We start from the raw sequence: 24,122 nt of genomic DNA, 5'->3' as shown, positions 1-24,122 counted from the left end.
CCAAATTTCGAGCCAAATTCCAAATTTTCTGCCTAAAACTACTGGCTCGAACGGTTATAAAGCCTGCGATCTGTTCCACTTCTTCATAATCCAAAAACCCTAATTCCGTAGTACATAGCTGTCTTTCCAGCTTCCAAAGCCGCTTAAATTTTCTTTCAGTTCCTCTGGTTTTCAATTCGTACTTTACTCTTTCATGTCGATGTTGAGATCTTTTAGGGCAAATTACTGCGTTCTCGAACAGAGTTCGAAACTTTTTTCTTACGATTTCTGCAATTGGCATTGAGTTCGGATTTGGAAGAGGCCATATGACGAACTTTCGAATGGTAGAATGCTTTTGTCTACGAACTTGTAGCATTATGATTAACCAATTTGTATAGGAAGATCTGATGCCTCTCCTTATCAATTTCGTCTTGTTTTCTTTCCTATCGATCTATATGATTCTTTTTTGTTTTCCAATCTTATGGATTATAGCTCGCAGTATTTTTTTTCGAGGGTTTCTGGTGTGATATTTTCTTCTGGATGATGAGAAAACATGAAATTACAGTTATCCCTGGCTGATTCGAAGTGCTGATATTTCTTATACTCTGACAGTACTGATTTTTGGATTGATTGGTTTCTTTCTTTTTTCATCGACTTTTTCGTTCTCTTTTCTTACTTTCTTGATCTCTCTATTTGCTCTTAGGTGTGGCCAGTGATGATGAGTTTTTTTTGGTTCACTGAGATGCAAAAATGTTGCATTGGTGTTGAAGCTTTTTTGAACTAGGACGGTCTGAGGCTACCACCTTTCTGCTTTGCCATTGTTTATATGCTATGAAGCTTAATATCTGTTTTTCATCAAATCTTCTTTTTTTTTTTTGTGTGTGTGGGAATTGTCTTTTTCATTGCATATGGGAATGGATGATTTTCATGGGTTATGGAGAATTTTGAATAAATTTGGGTTCTTAATTCTAGTTGAAATTATGTGGGTGATGAAACCATTATATATCAGTTATCCCTGTCTGATGCTTTGGTGCTGATGATTAATGATCTGACACACACTTGGATTGATTCCCAATGGTTCAACATCTTTCGAGTGTTTCAAAATTGCCTTAGAACCCATAATACATTAGAATGTTGGTTTAAATATTTAAGATATGAAATGAAGAACTAGTGATTTTTATGACAATCTGCTTGGCTATTAGAAATGGATTGCTTGAGATTACCCGTGATATTGATATATACACATATGACCCTTGCCAATTAAATCATTGGCCTCAAAAACTTCTGTTTGTGCAATAACCTAAAGAGTTTGTAAGCTAATTGAATCCTGATGGATTTGAATCTGCATAAACGACAATTGCATATTTAAAATGTTGATGCAGATGGTGGACTACAAAATCATGACGGCCATAATATAATATCTAAGGACAGCCCTGAGCATAATACTAAATATCTTTACAGTTATTTGAAGCAAGTAGGATCTTGCTAAGCTTTACAGAGATAACTACTAAAAGAACGCCACGAGAAACAAGAGGAAAATAAAAAGGTTGCCATGGCTTGGAAGCACTTGCCACTGTCTTTTTTCTTGAACAAACTTGGTGAATGCGAGAGAAGCTCAGAACTTTAGGCTGAAGGCAGAGATAGCTACTAACTCCTTACATTTTTTGATGTTATTCTATCCTTTATTCTTATGCTGAAAGTGGGAGAAACTTTGTCACAACCTAACATTAAAGAGTGTAGGTTATGATCCTCACGTTGCGACAAGAGCAGCGGTGCCCTTATGGCTGGTCGTAGGCGTCACAACCTAACATTAAAGAGTGTAGGTTATGATCCTCACGTTGCGACAAGAGCAGCGGTGCCCTTATGGCTGGTCGTAGGCGTGTCAAGTTCACAACTCTGCATGCTTGAAAAAGTATGATCGAAACCCCTAACTAGTTTGGCAATTACCTCCATTTTTCTACTCTTTGTGGCCTACTCCATAATTAAGCTTGTCACTACTTTATGGTGATGTAACGGTTTGTTCCATGCTTTGCCCAGTTATTCTTGAGATCAACTGGAGCTGAAAGATCGTGGCCTTCAGCTGCGAGGCGGTTAAGCAACTTGTTAAAGGCGCTTCCGCTCATCTTGCGACCACCAAGTCGTGCATGTCGTTTATTGGGAACTGCTGGTAATGGATACATTGAGATGGTGGTAGTACAACATGCAGACTGCCATCCACCATTTCCCCATTTGTAGCACTGTCTTATAACTCCTGTGCAGGAGCATATTGGTGCTGGCATGGTAGATTCATCAAAGGCTACCTGATTCAATCCCAGATCTTGGCCTTTCCAATCTGACTGTTTGTGATCATTACCAATTCCATGAGCCTTACCAACCATTACCTTATTCAAGTCTTCACCCTCTCTTTTGACCTTCCTTGGAGCTTTTGAAACCTTCTTGTTTGGTGTTGTAACGGTCTTTCCCTCCTGTGTTCGCTTCTTTCGTCGTGTCTTCGTCAATTCAGAAGCAACTGGGGATACCGGGGAAGCTTCATTTGGATGCATTTCTCTCGAATTGTAATTACTTTCATTCATATGGGGCATATGAACTGTGTGCTGCTGTGGGTGATGTATATGCTTCACTCCTCTAGCGATTTGGCATCCTGGTGGACATGATAAACTGTTATTTGGTAGGGAGTTATCACGATACTGAAGAGTTGCAATGGCATTGTCTCTTTCCAATAGGGCGTTGTTCCTCTCTGCAATTGCAGCATCTCGCTGTAGAAAAGCCATGTCTCGCTCTGCTAATGCAGCCTTTTTCTCTGAAAGGGCTAAATTCCTCTCTTGAATGGCTGCATCTCTTTCAGCCATAATCGTCATTATCTGCTTCATTGATGGCTGATGCTGCATCATCCACTGCCAACACAAATTCAAACCAAATTCATCAAACCTGAAAGACTTTTATTCATCCATTAACCTTTTATTCATCCAAATCTTGATACCTGGCCCTGAGCTGACTTATAGTGATCTGTTTTGTGCCTTCCATTCTCTCGATGTCCACCATCGTCCATTTCTGACTCCAAACTAGTAACCAACACAAACAGTAACAAAGATCTTCCACTTAGCCAAATTCCCATATTGTTGAATCTCAAAAGAAGTGCATCGATTCAGCTTTAAGATTCCTATTACGTTCCCATTTTACTTGAAAAAATATGAACACAACAGCAGATATTTCCTAAACTTCTGAAGTGAAATTGAAGCAATAGATATGAGCAGCATGAGCAGTTCATTCACAGTTTAAGCAAAAAGAAGATGAATAGAAGACTAAAGATAGTTCAGAGTAGTAGATGATACTTCACCTGTAATCAGAAGACCAAACAAGAATTCACTTAGGAAATGAAATCAACGTTAGAAGTTTTGATCCCCAGTCAGCTTCCTCATCTCGTCCTCCAGATCATCTGGACAATGCAATCCAATGTTTCAGAACTCAAATGATACTACAAAAACGATTCAAAGTGGCTGCAAAAAGCATCTTCATCGAATTCAACGGGTTCAATGATCTCAAATCAGCTGGAAAACAAGGCAAAAAAAGGCTAAAGAGTTGGAAGAAAGCAAAAACCATAAAGATCCGATTCTTTACTATAACCAGGAAAGTAAGCGGGAGTCAGCTGTTTTACTTCAAGTACTGAGCTTAAAGCAACTCTAAAAGAAAAAGAACCTCAGCTAGAAGGAATACTAACAACCAGAAGCAGACGAAACCCTAAAAAACAAAAATCCCCAAATTCATACGGCAAGCTTCATCTCAAACAGCAAATGACCGAAACAGAGCAAAACCGAAGCAGACTCCACAGAAAATGGAATGAATAAAGAGAACGGAGAGGCCAAACAACAATGAAGAAGTAAAAGAAGTATCTATATACGATTCAAAACGAAATAAGGAACGAAAATAGAAAATGAGTTTGAAAACGGAAAAACATATAAGAAATCAAAGAGCAGAGAGAAATGGAAGCTTGCCGGTGAGAGTAAAGCCGGAGATAGACGAAGCAAAGAGACGACGACGGCGAAAAAGGATTGAAAACCTGTGGAAACAACAGTTGAGTGCAGAGCAGCGGGGCAAAGGAATCTCTCTCTCCGTCTTCTCTCTCTCTCTCTCTCTCTCTCTCTCTTAACTTTATGTCCTTTTCAAATTTTCTCCATTATTTTGGGTTCAATATTTTTATTTAAATTATGTCACATGAACTTATAAACAAATCTTCTAATTCGTTCCCTAATTTTATAAGCAATTGATTGATTATTTCATTTTATTTTCTTAAGTCAATTACTCAAAATGTTTAGTATTTAAATGCCATATTAAATATAAATTTGAAATTTTATAGACTTATAACAGACACAAAATTAAAAATTAATAATCTATTAAACACCTAATTTGTAATTTAGTCATACAAATAAGCTATATTTTTCCATAGCCAATCATAATTTGCCATGTGGCAATTTTTCTTCCTCTTTTATAATATTTATTTAAGGGTTGCGGGTTAATCCGAGCCGTTGAAAATGGGGAAAGGAGGTGTCAGGATCTTGCCGCCATTGGACCGGGAAAAGGGCGGCGTTTCAAATGGAATTTTCAACTTTCCCCCGCCTCTTCATGGGTCATCAAACATGTCACGACGACATGTCGTCTTTTTTGTTTCATTCATTTTTGGCAATTGTAGAAAAACACTTTTATTTTATGTACAATTGGAAGAAAGTTGCATAAATTCTTTTCCTAAAAATACTTTTATTTGTTTTTTTAATTTATTGAACTGAATTTTTTTTATAAAAAAAATATCAATTAGTTAATTTAAAAAGAGTTTTTTTTTTTTTTTTTTTTTTTTTTTTGCCTTTTAAAAATTAATTTGTACCTTTAAAATTTGGTGGCTTTATCCGTCAAATATTCAAACTAATAATTGTATCGAAAAAAATTATCGAGATTTTAGTTTCACACGTATATAAAACTTATTTACTTACAATGATTAACTTGATATTATAAAGAAATGTTGAAATCAAATAAATAGTAGAGATTTTAATAGTTTAATTTCTTTTAGGAGAATGATTATTAGTCGAGACACTCGCGCTATGCGAATTTGGAAGTAGGTCTCGCTTTTCGAAGCTGATCCCGGCCAAAAATGCAGGCCCCATGTAGCTTCAATCTTGACCCTGATCAAAGCAGAAAACCCACGTACATGTACCAAAGTTTGTACACGGGTAAGAAATATGTAAACGAAAATTTGGAAACAAGAGATTCAATGAAAATAGAGTTTGTATTTCACGTTTTCAAATATTTGATGACAAATTAAGAGTAGAGGTCAGTCCTTTGATTCCTTCTTCTCAATGCTCGACTGATTCAATATCAGCACGCCCATTACGATCAATATGGCACCTACAAACCACTGGAAAACAGTACACTGGCGTTAAGAGATGCACGTTTGAATGTGTTAATAGCTAAGGGTATGTTTGTAACGACTTTCTAAGAGCTTAAAAATGTGTTTCTAAGCGGGAAATAAGTGTTTCCCAGTCCTCAGAAAGTCGCTTAAAACAGCTACGGCAACTTTACATGAGCTGGATAGTACTGTTTGTTAGTAGGTATTCTTCACCGTCATTGGTGACTTCTACATTTATTGGCAAATGACTGATACTGTTGCCGAGTCAAGCATAACAAAATGGTAACGATCAACGGCGCAGTAATAAAAAAAAGTGTTGCAGCCAACATCATAAGTGTGAACTTAAATAAGATAACAGAAGAAGTTTCTAATCTGCTGGAAAGGGACAGAACGAGTTGCAGAGTGTACAGAGGAGACACCAGGAAAACGGATATTAAAGGTCATGGAACCACGACTTGTTTGTAACAGCCCAAGCCCACCGCTAACAAATATTGTCCTCTTTAGACTTGGACGGTTACAAATGGTATTAGAACCAAACACTGAGCGGTGTGCCAGCAAGGACGCTGAGCCCCAAGACGGTGGATTGTGAGATCCTATATTGGTTGGAGTGGAGAACGAAACATTCCTTATAGGGTTTGGAAACTTCTCCCAAGTAGACGCTTTCAAGAATTACAAGGGGAAGCTCAGAGCACAAAATATTTATACTAGATATGCAAAATCCGACCAATATTTTTACTAAAAGAAGTCAAAAGTGTATTGTGCATAAGAACTTGGGCAGAAGCTATGGATATGATGAAGGATTTACCTGAAATGATAATGGTTCTTCGAACAAGAAGAAACCGGCTAGACCAGAACAAAGAAAGTTAGCTGAAAAGTTGGTCCCTGTAGCTTGTAATGACGAGAGAGCTTTTAAGCTGTTGACATAACATCCCCACATTGCCAAGTTGAACGCAATTACCATTCCATACCTAATTAACTGTTCAACAAAGAAATGCTAACATCAAAACCAAGGTAAGAGGGAAACTGGGTATGTCGGTTTCCAACTTATGGCAGCTTCCTCTACATATTTGCATGTAATTTGAAGTCTAAAAATAGGCAATGCCTCATTAATTTATGCTTTTTTCGAAACAAAAGAACGTATTGAAAAGTTCGAACAAATCTATGATATCCCATATCGGTTGGAGAGAAGAATGAAGCATTCTTTATAAGGATGTGGAAACATTTCTCCAACAGACACGTTTTAAAACCGTGAGGCTGACGGCGATACGAAACAAGCCAAAACAGTTAGTATCTGCTAGCGGTAGACTTGAGCTAGTACAAATGGTATTAAAGTCAAACACCGGACGGTGTGCTCGCTGAGCCCTCCAAGGAGGGTGGATCATCATCCAACACAACTCACTCCCAAGAAGATCCAAGATTGATGAATTATCTGACTTCGAACCAAGAAGAACAGTAGGAACCAAGCTGCAAAGAGTAAACTACCTATGAATTTGTCCTTCCAGAAGAAGGCTTTCTCCTCATCTTTACCATCATAGGTGTGCCATAACTCGTTTGACAGAGTCTCCACTCCAGTAATAGATCTAACCCACCGCTAGCAGATATTGTCTTTTTTTGGCTTTCCCTTCAAGGACTTCCCCTCAAAGTTTTAAAACGCATCTGCCAGAGAGGTTTCCACACCTTTGTAAGAAATGTTTCGTTCCCCTCTCCAACCGATGTGGGACCTCACAACCCCACATCCACTTAATCCTTCTTCCTTAAACTACCTATACTCTTCTCTTCGCATTGTAAGAGGTTAAACACAATACGCCAAACCCAACAAATTCCAATGGATCTTATAGTCATATTCTAAGTTTAGGGAGATATACCGTAAGAGCCAAGTCCACCGCTAGCATATATTGTCTGCTAAAACGTGTCTGCAAGGGAGAGGTTTCCACACCCTTATCGGGAATGTTTCGTTCCCCTTTGTAACCAATATATGATCTCACAATCCACCCCTTGTTGGCCCAGCATCCTCGCTGGCACACTACCCAGCCGCACAAATTGTAACAGTCCAAGCTCATCACTAGCAAATATTATCCACTTTGATCCGTTACATATCGCCATCAATCTCACGATTTTAAAACGTGTTTGTTGGAAAGAGATTTTCACACCCTTGTAAGAAATGTTTCGTTCCTCTGTCCAACCGACTTGAAATCTCACATATAATCAGATTGCTAATTTACACTAACAAAAGCTATGAATACTAGCCAAAATCCAGTAGACTGCCAATTTGCAACGTCGATATTATATGAGCAGAGGCGATTGCAATATGATTAGAACGAGAATGATGAAAAACTTCAGACAATTGACAAAAGAAGCTCGTGATTGTGTTGGTTCATACAAATTAGGGCAAATCATCGCATCATCGTGAAACGGTTCGTACGGGAAAGAAATGGAGAAAGATTACCGTAGAGGAGAAAAGCTTGGCGGCAATGGCGGCGAACGCAGCGTTGAGACCAGCTGAAATTGCCCACATGTAACCCTTCTTCCCCTTTCTCCCTTCCATTGCAGGGTTCAAAATTCTCCTCTCTGAGTTGTGCGGTAGGCAAGAAGACGAAAACCTCCATACGTGGCGAACCCGGCTTGGACTGATCGCGGTCGGGATGCCAACCGGCTTAGTCCTAAGTTTTGAGATTCAGCTTCGTGGCGATTTAAATCTTTAATTTTTTAAAATATAATTTCTCAACAATTTTATTATATATAAAAGATAATCTTTATATGCCTATTCTACCCTTTCTTGGAATTTAACTATAAAGCAAAGTTTATTTAAAAATAAATAAAATGCACAAATTTTAAAATACATACAATTATAAAATAAAACTCAAAAAAATAGTTTTTGAATATTTTTTTTATTTCTTTAAATTTGATTTAATACTCCATATAATTTTTCAGATAAATAAAACCGTTAAAAAATGAAAAAAAAAATAAATAAACACGATATTTAAAAATTAAATTATTATTAAGCAGTCATTTAAATTATAAATTTTAAAATAATAAAAGTTAAATTACGAGTCTGACCTCTCACTTTTAGGTCTAATTAACTATTAATTTTTTAAAAATTAAAATTTTAATTTAACTCTTCACCTTTTTTTTTTTTTTTTTTTTTTTTTTTTTTTTAAGAATAGATTGCAATGGGTAAAGGGGTGATCCGTGAATGTCTTGACTTTGGTTGGATAAAGTGTCGTACGTGGCACGTGCATATGTGCAACGATGTGCATGTGATATTCCATTGTTTTTTTGTGTAATAAATAACCTTTTTTTATGTTCTATAAAAATATCATCCATAAATTGTCTAATTTAGCTTTAAATGCCTATTGCTATCGTTAATTTTTTTTTTTTTTTGTCATATTTGGATCTTTTATATTATATATATATATATATAAAAAGTTAACTCGAGTGTTTAAGCTCAAGCATAAGAGATTTAGGTTGTGTTAGCATACGAGCAAAATTCATATTTAATGAATCTAGAAGTTAGCAAGAGAAAAGTGTTCGCCCGTTTATTTATAGCTAATTAATTATGTGCTCCATTATTCACCTATACAATTGTTGTACCAACAAAAACATGTCGGGCTAAAGTCTATTTAAAGACACCAAATGTTAACTTGTGGTGGAAGGACAGAGAAATGCATATGATTTCAATAAACATTAAACCATCCATAATTAAAATGTGGATTAGATGATTTTCATCCATTATCAACTGTAAGATATTTTTTAATTTTTTTTAGTATATAGTGTTAATGCTATTTTTGTATTTTTTTTTAGAAAAATACAAAATTTTAAATTATTTTTATTAAACAAGTGTTTAAAATATATCAATAAAGACCATTTATTTAATTTCATACGATAATAAGAAAATAAGAAAATAAAAGTACTTGAATTTAACGAGTGAGAACTCCGAGATCAGATCAACTCGGGGAGAATAACTCACCTCTAGCTCACAGCCACATGTATGATCCGAGAAATATTAAAGGTCACGGATTTTCCTTATTTATTTATTTATTAAAAAAAAAACAATTTTAGCATAAAAGAAGACAGAAACAGATTATCTTTCTTTCTTTTTTTTTTCTTTTTTTTTTTTTTTCACGTGCATGTAACAGGAGTGTTGAAAATAATAATAATAATAATAATATCAGGAGCTAGATTAATATAATAAAGTGCCAACCTTTTATTTATTTTTATTTTTATTTCCTGAACGAATAACACATTAAAATCATAATTAAATTTAATCCATAATTTTATTATTAGTTTTTTTGATATATTACATCATATATATTAAACGAAACATTCGAAAAAGGTCAGGGTATTGAGTTTCCACGTGAAAGAAAAATAAAATAAGAATAATTAGAATAAATTCCTCTCAATTTCCCTTTTTACCCCTCATGCAATTCGAATCCAAATGCCCTTGCTCGGAATCTTCCCGTGAACCACAAACAAAAGGTAATAACCAGATGGAGCAACGTTACCCGACCCGGGAATGCTGACGTGGATATCCCACGTGGTATTTCCCACTTTCGTCACATTCTCGCCGCCGATCACTAGCAGTCTCTGACTCATGGAGAATGAATGTGTATTGAACGGTGGTGCCACCATCGTCACCTCCACCGTGTCGGAAGTTACACCGCCACCGGTGAGTTTAAACCGAACCACCAACTGCTGTGCGTGTCTAACTTTGGTTTGAGATGATGGTGATAATATTATTGGTCGCAGATTTTCAAATTTTGGATCCAAATACGGCGGCGAAAACGCTTCCAGTCTCAGCTCCGTCGGGAACGGCACGCCGGTGAAGTTGTAATATACATTCGGATTGCTCCCGCCGACCAATATGCGACCGTCACCGAGTAGCACCGCCGTGGAGTGATAAAGACGGGGGATCGTGCTCGGGTTTAACAACCGGAACCTCAAGCCGGGTGGGTCACTGGGTCGGTATACAACCGGGTTTAAAACTGGGTCCCGAGCGTTATCCCACCCGGCCGTTCCCAACCCCGCGCCATTAATGATCAAAACGTCGCCGTTTGGAAGCAAAATCATGTCCCCCATTACTCTACCCACCGGCATTGTTTCAATGACCCACTCGGGTTTCGGGTCGGTTATTGTGGTTCTAGCGCAGGTATTTAAAGCTTTGACAAAGGTCCGATTCTGAGCTTCATTAAAAGACCCTTTCGGAGCTCCACCGCAGACCAAGACCTCTGCTCCAATCGTCGCCGCCTGTAAATTCCTCAACGGAAGCAGCACCGCCGAGCCAGTGCTCGGATAACACCGCGGATCTCCGCCAGGAATGGCTGGAAAAGTCTTCAGCACCTTATTCCTCGCGTAATCGAACAGAATCGACCGATTGTTCGCAAATATAAACAAACTTCCGTCGATGTTCAGAAACACAAACGGATACAAATTGTTCTCGATCAACCGATCGTTCGTCTCTACCAAGAATGGTAAGCTATACGCCTTGGAAGCTCCGCCGGTTTTCGGAAAAAATTCGTAGTTGAACTGCCGCCGTCCGCCGATTACAATCTGCCGTCCATCTGGCAGAATGTGGTTCGTCGGATACCATCGGCGAACACTTAGGGCAAACGGAATTTCCTCCCAATCGGAGCCATCAGGATACGGCTTGAAGATTCTAACTCTCCGATCACCGTCGTTAAATCCGCCGGTCTGAACGAGAGTTCCATCGCTCATGGCGGCACCGGCAGAGCACCATACATCGGTCTGAACCATGAGTGGCCGGAACGAGTTGGAAGCGACGTCGTATTCCAGTGAATGAGCAGTACAATCGACTTGCAGAGCCGTATCGTTCGGATCCATTCGGCATTTTCCATCCGGCAAGCTCAAATTGGAGGTGCCGAAGTCGGTTCTGTCGTAGATGACGACTCTGTCATTGTGAAGTAACTGCATGTGCATTGGCAGAACTCCGATGTCGTTCTGCAGAAGCTGCCACTGGCCGCCGCCGTCGTCGGCGGTCGACGATGACAGCAAAGTGAGGACGAGAATTTGGAGAAGCATAGTTGCAGAGAAGTAGGTAGCTCGAATTGCTCTGTTTTTTCAAAATCCGCCATTAACGAGAAAGATAAGTAATCCAACCCCCTGCCACTGGTTTTCAGTGGCCGATCAAAATGACGATTTTAGGTCCATTTCAGAACGAAAATTATGACTTCTCAACGTACCAAAGAAGGTTATTATAGACATTTGATTGAAAAATAGAATTTCTGTCCAATATTGTTTCTTACATAAAACCCATTAAATAAAGCGTGTCTTTTCTTTTTCTTTTTCTTTTTTTTTTTTTAATATTTATATTGTAAATAACGAGTTAAATTATAAATATTATTCTTCAAACTTTGAAGAGTTCGTGTATACTTGGGATTTGAAAATTTTAAATTATTAATTTTTCTAAACTTTAAAATTTTTAAAATTCGCTTTTTAAACGTTAAATTAATATTTAATCTAAATAATTATATATATTTTTCAATCAATGTATTTTTCATTTAAAACATATATAAACTTCAATTAATATATATATATTATTATTATTATACCAATTTTGTGAAATTAATTATGCAATTAGTCGGTGGATTTGGTGGATTTGTTAGGTGGGTTAAATTAAAGGGAACAAAAAGAATATAGTATTTATTAAGAAATATGTGTGAAATTTAGTTTCTAAAAATGATTACTATCCTCGTCCCCATCAAACTTCTTGCTCAATTATGTTATTTAATTATATTTAAGAAAAAAATTAAATGCCATATATGTTTCGCCAATTTAATGATGAATACTAAAAATAAGTATAATACAAATTCTCCCATTTAATTAAACCTTTTTTTAAGGTTAATGACTAAATAGGCCATACTCAAACTACGCAATATTAAATATTTCTTAAAATACATATTATTTTTATACTATAAAATCTATTTCTTTAATTTAAATTATTATTTTTATGCTATATATTTCGCTTGTTACTCGTTATGTATCTCTATCTCCACCCCTGTAAAACCCGTTACATATTACGTATCGTCATCAGTCTCACGATTTTAAAACGTGTATGTTAGGAAGAGGTTTTTCCACCCCTATAAAGAATATTTCTTTCGCCTTTCTCAATTTCGACGTGGAATCTCACAATTCATCATTTTTGGGGCAGTATCCTTGTTAGCACATCATTTGGTAGTTAATTCTAATACCATTTATAACAACTTAAGCACACAGTTGGTATACATTGTTTGCTTTAGCCTGTTACGTATTACCGCCAACCTTGCAGTTTAAAAAATGCGTATGTTAAGGAGAGATTTTTCCACCCTATAAAGAATGTTTCATTCAATTCTCCAATCGATGTGAAATCTCACATAGAATAATTCATTACACATCGTTTGAACTTAGACATAAATTGGAATACGAAATGAGTGCGGTAGTATCATATAACGACGTGACGAAACTTATTGTTATGGAAAATTTTTAACATTTTGTCTAAAAAATAATATAAAACTTTTATATGTATATATTAAAATTATTTTAAAAAACTTTATAAAATTTAATTAATACTAAAACCTGAACTAGTTGGTTCGACTCTATTCACCCCTAATAAAAGTAATACCTAATTACGGTAAAAAAGTAAATTTTCACCGCGAAGAAAAAGAGGAATTTCGGTCCGGAAAAAAAAAAGAAAAAAAAAAAGAAAAAACTCGCCGAGTGGTCCGTAGCGTTTCACAAGGTCCCCTCGTCCCACTACTTTCTTTCACCGCACCTGTCGTTTCGATCCCAAAATTGTCGTTTTGGGTTTATTTATTTCTAATATTATAATTAATTATTTATTTCTTATTTTTTCTCCCCCGCAACAGACTTTTTTGCCCCCATCCCGCTGACGGCGCACTTCTCAGAGCCGACCGTCACTCATACCACCGGTCAGGCTAACGTGCACTCACTCTCTTCTTCTTCTTCTCACCAATTCTTGAATGCCGCGAAATACAAGCTTTTTCAAGGTCTGCTGCTTTTCCTTCATCAATTTTGTGTTTCTTTTCGCTTCTTCTCAGGCATGCTGTTACAAACCCTAGATGCGTGTTTTCTTACATCTCTTATCGCATTGTTCTTTTGTTATTTTGGTATTGGTCGAGTTAGGAAGGAACTCTTTCCGATATTCGCGGTATAATTAGCTAATCGGTTGAATTTCTTTACTGGATTTCTGAGTTTTAGATACTTGATGTTTGGGAGGTGGAAAGCAATGGGATGTGTTTCAGATTATTGCTTGATTGCTTGTTTTGTCAAGCTGGGTTAGGGTTACACCATCGAGATTTGCTGGTTATTTATTGAATGTGGGGTTGAGAAGATGGGCGGAGACAACAAGAAGTCTGGTTTTAGGAAAAGAACGAAGCCAAAGGAGGGTGGGTTTGATTCAGACGATGATGAACCCATTGGATCTTTGCTGAAGTTGAAGAGATCACGCAACTCTAAGAAGAGTAAGTTGGGTGTAGATGATGGTGGTGAAAGGGACAAGATGGTTGACAAGAAAGGAGCAAAACATCCAGAGCAAGAGGATATTGGGGGAATGGACGACACTTTAGCCAGTTTCAGAAAAAAGTTGAGGCGTCCTAAAGAGGTTGGACCCAGAATTGCTAGGAAACAGAGTTCTTCTGTAAGTGTGGCAGAATCTTTGGGTAATGCATCCGGAGGACAAGGGGATTTAGACGCAAGATTTAGACCACAAAAGGGCGAATTAATGGACCGTGAAGAGTTTGATTCATCTGCAATGATTGATGTAGAAACGAGGTGTGAAGCACCTGTTTTGGAATTAAAAGACATGGAGACGGGTATCTCGAGTCGGAGAAGTGCTAAGTTCGATGATTCACTGTCAGCATTTGTCCAAAAGGTTCAATCTGGTTCAACTAGGAAAACATTCATATCTACAACATTTAAACCGGATTGCAAGGACGAGGCTTCAGAAGATAAATTGAGTCCTTTTTCTAGAACTGGGGATCATGAAACATACTCCATAGTGAGTTCTGATTCTTCTGCTAAGCTGGCACAAGTTGTAGAAAAAACAGAATCTGATCTTACTATGTCATGTTTAATTTCCTGTTCACGGTGCACTGGAGAGAATTGTAATCCTAATCCCAATCAAGGACAATGCCACCAAGGGGTCGAAGGTGACCAAGAAGAGAATCAACATCGTCTCAATAATCAAGATAGCAAAAACTATAGTCAATGTAGGGACAATTTCCAGGGGCTGGAAAGAAAGGCATCGTGTGAAATCAAGAATGCATTAAAACATTGTTCTTGTGGCGAAACAATGGAGCGTAGCCATTTGGCAGAAATGGTTTCTCTTCAGGATGGGCGAGGTGAAAATCATCTTAATGAAAATATGGGCAGTTCTTTTCGCCCTCTAGAACAGTCAAAAGAAAACCATGGCCTTTGTGGGGGTGTTTCCAGCGGATATTTTTGTGATGTGGTGGCCCAAGAGACCACAGTTAGTTTGTCTAAAAAAACTTTAGGTGTAGATTGTGAAGGAAAAGATAGATTACTTGTTATACATCATGATGAATTGCCTACCTCTACCAACTTCTGTGAAAGTTCTTCCAAAGAAATCTGTAGATCTACTCAAAATTTGAAGATTTCTGATCAATCATTAGACAGAACAACACTCTCCAATCTTCAGATATCCGCAGCTTTCGATTCAACGGAAGTGGATAAGACTTGCTGTGACTCCGAAAATTTAAATACTGGAACTGATGTGCCAAATACCAAAGGTGGTTCTAGGCAGAAGGAAAATGCTCTGATCTCTCGGAGGATTTCAGATTCAACTGCTGTTCAATGTTCCAGATCCCAAAAATCTGTGGCAGCTACATCCGTACCAAATTATCCAGAAGTTTGTCCTATTGGAAATTTCAGCATGATATCAGATAATCAACTGGTCAAGGCTTCCGTAGTGATAGATGGTCCAAATAATATACTTCCTGGTAAGGACGTTAAGGTATCTTCTCCTGGGTCTTTGACTCCAGACGATAATGACCTTGAGGATGTAGTATCTGCTCCTGGTAGTGAAAAAGAGTTAAAGCTTTCAGCTTTACAACGTGTAGCGCGCAAGACAAAGAAGCCCAGACATGATGACATGGCTTACGAAGGAGATATTGATTGGGAGATTTTGATTAGTGAGCGTGTAGTTGATGGTGACCATTCTTTTAGATCAAGAAGGGATTCTACATCAACAACTTTTACTGAAGCTGAAACTGGTGGTAGAGCTGCAGTATCTGCAGGGCTGAAGGCTCATGCAGTTAATCTACTTGAGAAGATTAAATTTAAGGATGTGCTAAAGCGCAAAGGTGGGCTTCAAGAGTACTTGGCATGCAGGTATTTGTTACTTAATCCTTTATCTTATTAGATGCCGTCTTGCATGTCACTTTATTTTGGATAGATTGCTTTTCTCCATGCCTTGATTTATGTCACTTTATTGGTTTTTATGCCTTTTCTTTATGCCCTTCTCCATCGTGGAGTGTGCAACTACGGAATTATATTCAGCATCAGATACCATGCATGTTGTCTAATGATACATGCATACATACATACATACATATATATATATACAGATCTTTATTTTATTTTATTTTGGTACTACATCTTTGGTTAGTTGCTGGATGATGTTCTGAGTCCTATTAACTTAAACGATTAATCAAAACTTTGAAGCTTCTTTGTGATTCTTTTATATTCAAGTTGATGCCAGTCTTGGTTTGGCGATTTTTATAAAAAGGAAATATTTTAAAAAATTGTACTGTTTTCTGCTGTATCATGAAGATTGTTATTATTTGTATATTATACATGTGAGCCTTGCATGGAGAAATACTATACTCTCAGCTAAATTATACTGTAAACTATGGGGAGTAAACAGAAGTAATATTACTTTCCAGCTAATGACAAATTATTATAAACCAAGGGGTGCTGAGTTCTCCAAGCATCAATGTCATTGGAAGAATTGTCACTCCCCAAGCAATAATGTTTCATGCTTATTGAATTGATGCTGGAATGGAGCTGAAACAGCGCATATTTAAGTTTAATTGATACTCTTTAATCTATGATTCAATTGTTCAACGATAGTTAAAATGTGTCTTCTTGCAGGAATCAGATCCTGGGCCTTTGGAGTAAAGATGTTACACGCATTTTGAATCTTGTTGACTGTGGGGTCACTAATACTCCCTCTATGGATGAACCACCACGTTTCCCCCTTATTAGGGAGATCTATGCATTTCTTAATCTACGTGTAAGTTAGAACAGATTGCAGAGTATTGTCTCGTGTTTTTTATGGACCAGTTAATTTGTCTTTGATTTTCATTTCCGTCAATTAAAAATTTCTTATGTCATTCTACTTTGGAGGCTGTGTTTTCCCCTCAGGTCAGTATTAATTTGTAATGAAATTGACAGGGTTATATAAATGCGGGGATTGCGTCTGAGAAAGTTAAATCAGAATCTGATATTAAGTATGAATATGAGCTGGGAGAAAAGAAAGTTGGAGAGGTTACTGTTGCTTCAGCTGCTGATTCTGAGGAAGGGGTTTGTGTCATTGTTAAAAATTCTGATGCTTCGGATGCAGAGAACAATGTTGCAGCTGGCTGTGAACTACTATTGGAAGACACTGAAGGAAGAGATCTTGTGATTGAAAATAATTTTGAGTTAGCAAAACCAGTGGAACTTGAACAAGAATTGGTACAGGACTTGGAGTACGGTACTCTTGATCCTATACCGGTAAAATCTGTAGGTATTGATGTTCCAGGTAAAGCTGCCTCACATTTAACTAACCAGTCAAGAAATGGTCGGCACCAAATCCAGTCCTCCGATGCGTGTGTCGGAGGTGATCAACAACAGCAGAGTAATTCTGAAGTCAGAAAGAAAGTAATTGTTATTGGAGCTGGTCCTGCTGGCTTAACTGCTGCCAAGCACTTGCATCGTCAGGGCTTTACTGTCATTGTACTTGAAGCTAGGAATAGGTTAGGAGGTCGTGTTTATACAGATCGCTCCTCTCTTTCTGTTCCTGTAGATCTTGGTGCAAGTATTATTACAGGAGTAGAGGCTGATGTCGCAACTGAAAGAAGACCCGATCCGTCTTCATTGATTTGCACTCAATTGGGTCTTGAATTGACTGTATTAAATAGTGACTGTCCACTCTATGATATCATTACATGCAAAAAAGTTCCAGTAGACATGGATGAAGCTTTGGAAGCAGAATATAATAGTCTTCTTGATGACATGGTGTTGCTTGTTGCACAAAGAGGAGAGCACGCAATGGCCATGTCTCTTGAGGAGGGTTTAGAATATGCCCTTAAGCGACGGCGCATGGCTCGATTGGGAATAGATGCTTGTTCTGAGAAAGAGCTTTTGAGTCCCTTTGAGAGGCGAGTTATGAATTGGCATTTTGCTAACTTGGAGTATGGTTGTGCTGCTATGCTCAAGAAAGTATCTCTTCCTAATTGGAATCAGGACGATCTTTATGGAGGTTTTGGAGGAGCTCATTGTATGATTAAAGGGGGTTATAGCACTGTTGTTGAGTCTCTTGGTGGAGGACTCAATGTTCACCTAAATCATGCTGTGGCTGATATTTCTTACAGCACCAATGACATTGAGTTAAACGAGAATCAGTGTGCAAAGGTAAAAGTTTCCACAACCAATGGCTCTGTGTTCCTAGGAGATGCTGTCCTTATTACCGTGCCTCTTGGGTGCTTGAAAGAAGAAACTATTAAGTTTTCCCCCCCATTGCCTGAATGGAAGCGTCTGTCCATCCAGCGCCTTGGATTTGGAGTTCTTAACAAAATAGTTCTTGAATTTCCAGAAGTTTTCTGGGATGACTCTGTGGATTATTTTGGGGCAACTGCAGAGGAAACAAAGTGGAGGGGGCAGTGTTTCATGTTTTGGAATGTAAGAAAAACAGTTGGTGCTCCTGTTCTCATGGCATTAGTGGTTGGTCAGGCGGCTGTGGAAAGGCAATATATGAGCTCTTCTGATAACGTAAGCCATGCATTAATGGTCCTTCGAAAACTTTTTGGAGAAGCTATGGTGCCTGATCCAGTTGCAACTGTAGTGACTGATTGGGGACGAGATCCGTTTAGCTATGGTGCTTACTCTTATGTTGCTGTTGGAGCGTCGGGAGAGGATTATGACATTTTAGCGAGGCCTGTTGGAAACTGTTTGTTTTTTGCTGGTGAAGCTACTTGCAAGGAGCATCCTGACACCGTTGGGGGTGCAATGATGAGTGGGCTAAGAGAGGCTGTACGCATGATTGATATATTGAGTTATGGTTATGATTTTACAGCAGAAGTAGAGGCAATGGAAGCTGCTCAGAGGCAGTCTGATTGTGAGAATGATGAAGTTGGAGACATAATTACAAGACTTGATGCTGTTAAGCTTTCTGATGCTCTTTTCAAAAATTCTTTGGATGGATCTAGGATTGTGACCAGAGAAGCTTTACTAAAAGACTTGTTTTTTAGTGCAAAAACAACAGCAGGGAGATTGCATGTGGCAAAAGAGTTGCTGAATATCCCTGTTGAGACGTTAAAGTCTTTTGCAGGGGCTAAAGAAGGCCTTACAGTTCTCAACTCGTGGATATTGGTAATGTCTACACTTATTAGTACAAGCTTTACTACAAAATTCTTTTTTCTCTCATTCATTTACCTCTAAACAGCGTAATCTGTTCATGTCAATAACCTTTAAAGTTTTGGCTTATAATTGATTGTAGGACTCAATGGGGAAGGATGGGACTCAACTTCTTCGGCAGTGTGTTCGTATTCTTGTGCTAGTTTCAACTGATCTACTTGCAGTTCGCTTATCAGGTATATCTACTTGCCTTTTTGAGTGACTTGATATATCTTTCTTTTCTTTTAAACCCTCCTTGACTATGCTTGTTAGAAACCCTACTACTAAAGAATTTTGTATCTAACTGATATAGCTCTTTGACTTGTCATTCTCTAATTTTCATGTTTAAATGTAAACCAGATTTTGTTTATTTTCAGTATTAATGTTCTATTATTTGCTCGCGCATGCATGTGTTTACGTTTTCTAGTTAAGCTCTTACTTTTGAGTAAAAGTTAGTGTGTGTGTGTGTGTGTGTGTTTTCCTTTGAAATTTAAATTAATATGGTCGGTGGAGGGAATTTATGAGATATTGCCTTTGCTAACAATTGGTGCAGGCATAGGTAAAACTGTCAAAGAAAAGGTATGTGTGCATACAAGCCGTGACATTCGTGCCATTGCAAGTCAGTTGGTTAGCATTTGGCTTGAAGTTTTCCGTAAAGAAAAGGCTGCTAATGGGGGGTTAAAACTCTCAAAGTCAGTTTCTACTGTAGAATCATTGAAGAGGAAATCTAATAAAGATTCTTCTTCTGGAAAACCTCCTTTGCACTCAAACAACTGCGCGCTGGATAGTAGAGGCAATTTGGCATCAGCTGCAATTCCCTCAACGTCTGATGTCAATATGAAAAGTGATAATAGTAAATTGAAATTGGAAATGGAAAATTCATCAAAATCAGATATCAGTTCATCAAGGTCAAGGGGTTCATTTGGAAAGCAGGATGCAGAGATGGAAGACAACAACATTGTGATGACAGAAGAAGAGGAGACTGCCTTTGCTGCTGCTGAGGCAGCACGTGCTGCAGCACTTGCAGCTGCGAAGGTTGTCTTTTGATTCTCTGCTTATTTAATGCTTTAGTGACTGGGTTAGTAATGAGTCTTCCTTGGTGCGAACTTACGACAACAGTTTGTCTTTATGGGCTTGGTTACTTAAACTCATAATATTAAGGGGATGTGCCATCATTAATCATTGCCATGTTATATAATCTTTACTTGGGTGAAATTTTATAATACGTTGGTATGAATATGGACTAAATGCACCAGCACTAGGTCATAGCTTTTATGATAACGTTTGGTTGTGATCATAGCATATGTTAGTTTCTATTTCATCAGTGGCAGAAATTTTTGTGTTAGTTTCTGGGAATGGTGTAACTTTTGTACTTTTTCTATGGATGGAATATAACTTTTAATTGATCCCAAAAAGTGACAAGCTTATGTTATATAGGATCTAGAAACTGTATTTAGATAGCTTTGTCATATCAGTGGCTTCCAGTGAATTTGTTGACTAGTTTATAGGAGATTTGTGAATTCCCGATTGCATGTTTTGTCTACTTTAAATTTACTTGATGATTTTCACACCACAGGCATATGCATCTTCTGAAGCCAAGAGTGCGATGCAGCTCCCAAAAATCCCTTCCTTTCACAAATTTGCCAGAAGGGAGCATTATGCTCAAATGGATGAGTACGAGTATAAAAGGAAGTTGTCTGGCAGTGTGCTAGGAAGACAAGATTGTACTTCAGAAATAGATTCAAGGAATTGCAGGGTCAGGAACTGGTCTGTGGAATTTTCTGCTGCTTGTGTTAATCTTGAAAGTTCACGAATGTCTGCAGATAACCTTTCGCAAAGAAGCCATTCAAATGAGATTGTTAGCCAATTAAACTTCAGGGAACACTCTGGTGAAAGTGTTCCTATGGATAGTAGTATATACACGAAAGCATGGGTCGATACAGCTGGTAGTGTTGGAATGAAAGATTATCATGCAATTGAGAGATGGCGGACTCAAGCAGCTGCAGCTCATGTAGATGATGAGGAGGATTCAAACACAAATTGGAACAACCCCACTTGGAATAGTGATCAAGTAGCGAATGAGAGCTCAATATCACAAGTGACAATCAGCAAGGAGCCAATAAGAAACCATCAACATGGGGCTGACAGAATTAAGCAGGCTGTAGTTGATTATGTTGCATCACTCTTGATGCCCCTTTACAAAGCAAGGAAAATTGACAAGGATGGATATAAGTCAATTATGAAGAAAAGTGCAACCAAGGTTAGCAATTCATCTTCCCCAGTACATTCTTCCACCCAAATTTGATTCCTTTTATTTTCGGTGTGCGTGGATTTTTTTTGGGGTGGTGGGAGAGTAAAATGTTTTACATGTTTAACCATGTTTCCTTGGAAATCAGGTCATGGAACAAGCCACTGATGCAGAGAAAGGCATGACTGTTTCTGAGTTTCTTGATTTCAAACGTAGGAACAAGGTTTGCTTCCATCTATAACTTCTTTATCTGTTACAGTTTACAAATGCTTTTTTGTACCGCTACCACATGAAACTTCTTTTGTTAAAAGAATATTACTTAACACTTTTTCATTAGGATTTTATTGTAATTCTACTTTAATACTGTTCCCATTGTGCCATTGATGCATACCATTTTTCTTCCTGGTGAGACGTAGTGTATTTTTGTTGTTTCTTTTTGCTCTTTTCATTAGACAGGTCCTTATCTGTTTCCTCTTGGTTGCACTTGGATTATGCACTTGCAGATTCGTGCCTTTGTAGACAAATTAATAGAGAGGCATATGGCCACGAAGCCAGTGATGAAATCGTGACAGTCCCAAGGATTTGTTGTCATTTCTTGGTCAATAATGAAGTCATGATGGTCCCAAGGATCAAGTGGCTTGATTGGCGAGCTCTCGAGGACACACTTGGATTATTCATTTTAGCCTGGAAAGACTCCAAGGTATATGTTGGCATGAAAGACTTCATAACTTGACGCCTGTATTACATTTCCAGCGTACCTTAATTTCTGAAGCTGCAATTAAGAAATATGACATTTCTGCTTGTGTAATCAGTTGTGGAGTTTCATTGATCTACCAAGATTTTGGTTCGTGCTGTCAGATATGATTATAATTGGTCCTGGTGCTAAATGTGATTATGATTGGTATGAACTTCAGCTCGATTCTGCATAATTCTTTTGGCATGGCTTAAATTTATGCCGCCCCTCAGGACCACTCCAGGTGTCATTTTCTTGCTCATTTGGGTCACGAGCGCCCGTTAAAGAAAACATCACATTGTACTATAGGGGTATAAGATCAAGCCCTTCAGTTGTACTATAAGGGTATAAGATCAAGCCCTTCAGTTCTTAGCGATGGACCTTAGGTTATGGTTCATTTTCTTTTCTTCCTTTTCCCTCTTCACCTGTACAGCTTAGAATTATTTCATTGACGACAATCACACAGGAATTTTCATTTATTTGCAAAAATTTCTCAATCTTTGAGACTGAATACTGTAATTTACCTGTCTTTTCTTTCCATACATTGACTAAAATGTTGTCTTGGTTGAGACAATCAAACTGTAGACTGTCATGGACAGTGCTTCTGTTAATAACTTTGATCAACGAAAATGTTCCTTATGTATAGACTAAGGAGATCGACTGCTTATGCGACTTGGAACACGACAAATGCAATATACGCACCGAGGCATCTGTAAGTGAGTCAACATTTCCTTCCCCTTTCTGTCTCTTGCACTTTTCTTGCCAATTGGTTTACTGCCTACAATTTTTGGTTATTGCTAGGTTTGCAGTGTATGGATTGTTGCTTCACTCATACCCACAATTAGGTAACTTTCTTTTAGCCTATTTTAGACCCTTCACTTATTGCAACTGTTGCATATTTGTATATGAGCACTAGAACATCTTAGAATAATGTCATGAATAGAAGTATTATCCAAAGTGAAGCATGTGACCTTGGTATCTGATTTGTGGTCGAGTCCATCGTCGATTATTGATAATTCCATTTCAATTATGCAAATCATGCATTTTTCGGGTGCACCTAGCTTGATGGTAAAAAGTTTTAAGGTTCGAAGTCCCATCTTCAGTCCTCAACTTTAACTCTGCAAAAGAAAGGGATGAGTATAGAAACATGTGCAGTTGTTTTACTTTCTGGTCTTCAGATTTGGTGTTTTATGCAACTGATTTATCAAGTTGTCGTGTTTTAGCTCAGTGTTTTGTTTATTTATTGACTTCATTAAGTGGGGTGTGAAAATTTTCAGACCTTTCGATCAAAGAACATCTACATCAATGGTTTTACTAGTCGTTATGCCTAATAGTATTCACATATGGCATGTATTTGGTGGTGATGTCTGAATTGTGAGTAGCTAGGAAGTTGTGTACCGGCTCAAACCCAATGCTAGTAGATATTGTCTTCTTTGAGCTTTTCTTCAAGATTTTTAAAACGCGTCTGTGAAGGAGAGGTTTCCACTTTTATAAAGAATGTTTCGTTCTCCTCTCCGACCATTGTGAGATCTCACAGTCCCTTTCTTTGGCCGATGCGTTTTTAAAACTTTGAAGGGAAGCTCAAAGGGAAAACTCGAAAGGGAAAGCCCAAGGAAGACAGCTTTTGCTAGCGGTGGGCGTGTGCCATTACAAATTGCTTCATTATTGTCCATTGAGTTTAATACCCATCAGTTTTTGCCAACTATTCTTACCTGCCCTGATAGTTCAAAAGGAATCCAAAGCTTGGAAAAAGTTTGATAGCTTCTATTATTTTTGAGCATAATTTAATTTATTTGATATCATATCTTTAAAATGTAATATTGTAAAAAAGAAAAAAGAGTAATTCCTGTGTTTCATGGAATATATAATTCGTGAATCTTTTGTATTGATAAGGTTTTAAATTCTCACATCTGTCTGTTTTAATTTAATATTTCTAAGTGACGGAATGATTGAGTTGTAATATGTGCAGGCACGTTTTTATAGGCTTCACTAGCGAGATGTGGGCCTGTTATTGGGCCACGTTTGCATGTTATTCTGATTGCGGCCCACTTTATATTCCTATTTGGGCCTGTTGTGGGCCAGGGGAAGCACAGCTGTAGGACCCGATCGTATTATTCTAAAGCAAATAATTATTCGCG

At 37.8% G+C, this 24,122-nt stretch overlaps 4 protein-coding genes, 1 long non-coding RNA gene and 3 other non-coding genes across 18 annotated transcripts; 5 read left to right on the top strand and 3 right to left on the bottom strand.

Annotated features, from left to right (window-relative positions):
- Positions 1–64: 64 nt before the first annotated feature.
- Positions 65–4,261, top strand: LOC147790073 (uncharacterized). Its single transcript, XR_015422938.1, has 2 exons — positions 65–1,719; positions 1,803–4,261. It is a non-coding gene; the product is annotated as an uncharacterized LOC147790073 (long non-coding RNA).
- On the top strand, positions 512–595 carry LOC111806213 (small nucleolar RNA R38). Its single transcript, XR_002816764.1, has one exon. It is a non-coding gene; the product is annotated as a small nucleolar RNA R38 (small nucleolar RNA).
- On the top strand, positions 688–776 carry LOC111806222 (small nucleolar RNA snoR20a). The gene has a single exon (XR_002816773.1). It is a non-coding gene; the product is annotated as a small nucleolar RNA snoR20a (small nucleolar RNA).
- LOC111806212 (small nucleolar RNA R38) lies at positions 958–1,038 on the top strand. The gene has a single exon (XR_002816763.1). It is a non-coding gene; the product is annotated as a small nucleolar RNA R38 (small nucleolar RNA).
- Positions 1,795–3,376, bottom strand: LOC111805604 (protein BASIC PENTACYSTEINE6-like). Its single transcript, XM_023690735.2, has 3 exons — positions 3,317–3,376; positions 2,960–3,041; positions 1,795–2,873 (listed from the first exon to the last, which is right to left on the bottom strand). Exons 2-3 carry the CDS (start codon positions 3,026–3,028, stop codon positions 1,974–1,976), a joined length of 969 nt encoding a protein of 322 aa, XP_023546503.1. The 5' UTR covers positions 3,029–3,041; positions 3,317–3,376; the 3' UTR covers positions 1,795–1,973.
- A 974-nt stretch (positions 4,262–5,235) lies between the features above and the next one.
- On the bottom strand, positions 5,236–8,033 carry LOC111805096 (cell growth defect protein). Its single transcript, XM_023689989.2, has 3 exons — positions 7,821–8,033; positions 6,180–6,350; positions 5,236–5,383 (listed from the first exon to the last, which is right to left on the bottom strand). Exons 1-3 carry the CDS (start codon positions 7,917–7,919, stop codon positions 5,300–5,302), a joined length of 354 nt encoding a protein of 117 aa, XP_023545757.2. The 5' UTR covers positions 7,920–8,033; the 3' UTR covers positions 5,236–5,299.
- Positions 8,034–9,629: 1,596 nt separating this feature from the next.
- Positions 9,630–11,640, bottom strand: LOC111805702 (aldehyde oxidase GLOX1). The gene has a single exon (XM_023690884.2). It carries the CDS (start codon positions 11,408–11,410, stop codon positions 9,791–9,793), a length of 1,620 nt encoding a protein of 539 aa, XP_023546652.2. The 5' UTR covers positions 11,411–11,640; the 3' UTR covers positions 9,630–9,790.
- Positions 11,641–13,209: 1,569 nt separating this feature from the next.
- Positions 13,210–24,050, top strand: LOC111805629 (lysine-specific histone demethylase 1 homolog 3). 11 transcript variants are annotated; one of them, XR_015422854.1, is made up of 11 exons: positions 13,210–15,736; positions 16,499–16,640; positions 16,802–18,979; positions 19,107–19,200; positions 19,557–20,038; positions 20,580–21,263; positions 21,400–21,474; positions 21,755–21,951; positions 22,631–22,700; positions 22,786–22,829; positions 23,954–24,050. XR_015422854.1 is itself a non-coding variant. In XM_023690767.2 (9 exons), the coding sequence occupies exons 2-9, from the start codon at positions 13,719–13,721 to the stop codon at positions 21,818–21,820; spliced, it is 5,739 nt and encodes a 1,912-aa protein (XP_023546535.2). In that variant the 5' UTR covers positions 13,212–13,374; positions 13,586–13,718; the 3' UTR covers positions 21,821–22,481. The 11 variants fall into 11 exon arrangements, 2 of the variants coding, with proteins under 2 accessions (XP_023546536.2, XP_023546535.2); XR_015422849.1 differs by having other exon boundaries at positions 21,755–22,152; XR_015422855.1 differs by lacking the exon at positions 23,954–24,050 and adding an exon at positions 23,560–23,845 and having other exon boundaries at positions 22,631–22,696.
- The last annotated feature ends 72 nt before the right edge of the window (positions 24,051–24,122 follow it).

This window comes from Cucurbita pepo, chromosome 11 (genome assembly GCF_057944985.1).
Source record: "Cucurbita pepo subsp. pepo isolate OVF chromosome 11, ASM5794498v1, whole genome shotgun sequence".
NCBI classification, from domain to species: domain Eukaryota; kingdom Viridiplantae; phylum Streptophyta; class Magnoliopsida; order Cucurbitales; family Cucurbitaceae; genus Cucurbita; species Cucurbita pepo.
The sequence above is the reverse complement of the archived record's forward strand: the minus strand, read 5'-3'. Positions and strand labels throughout refer to the sequence as shown.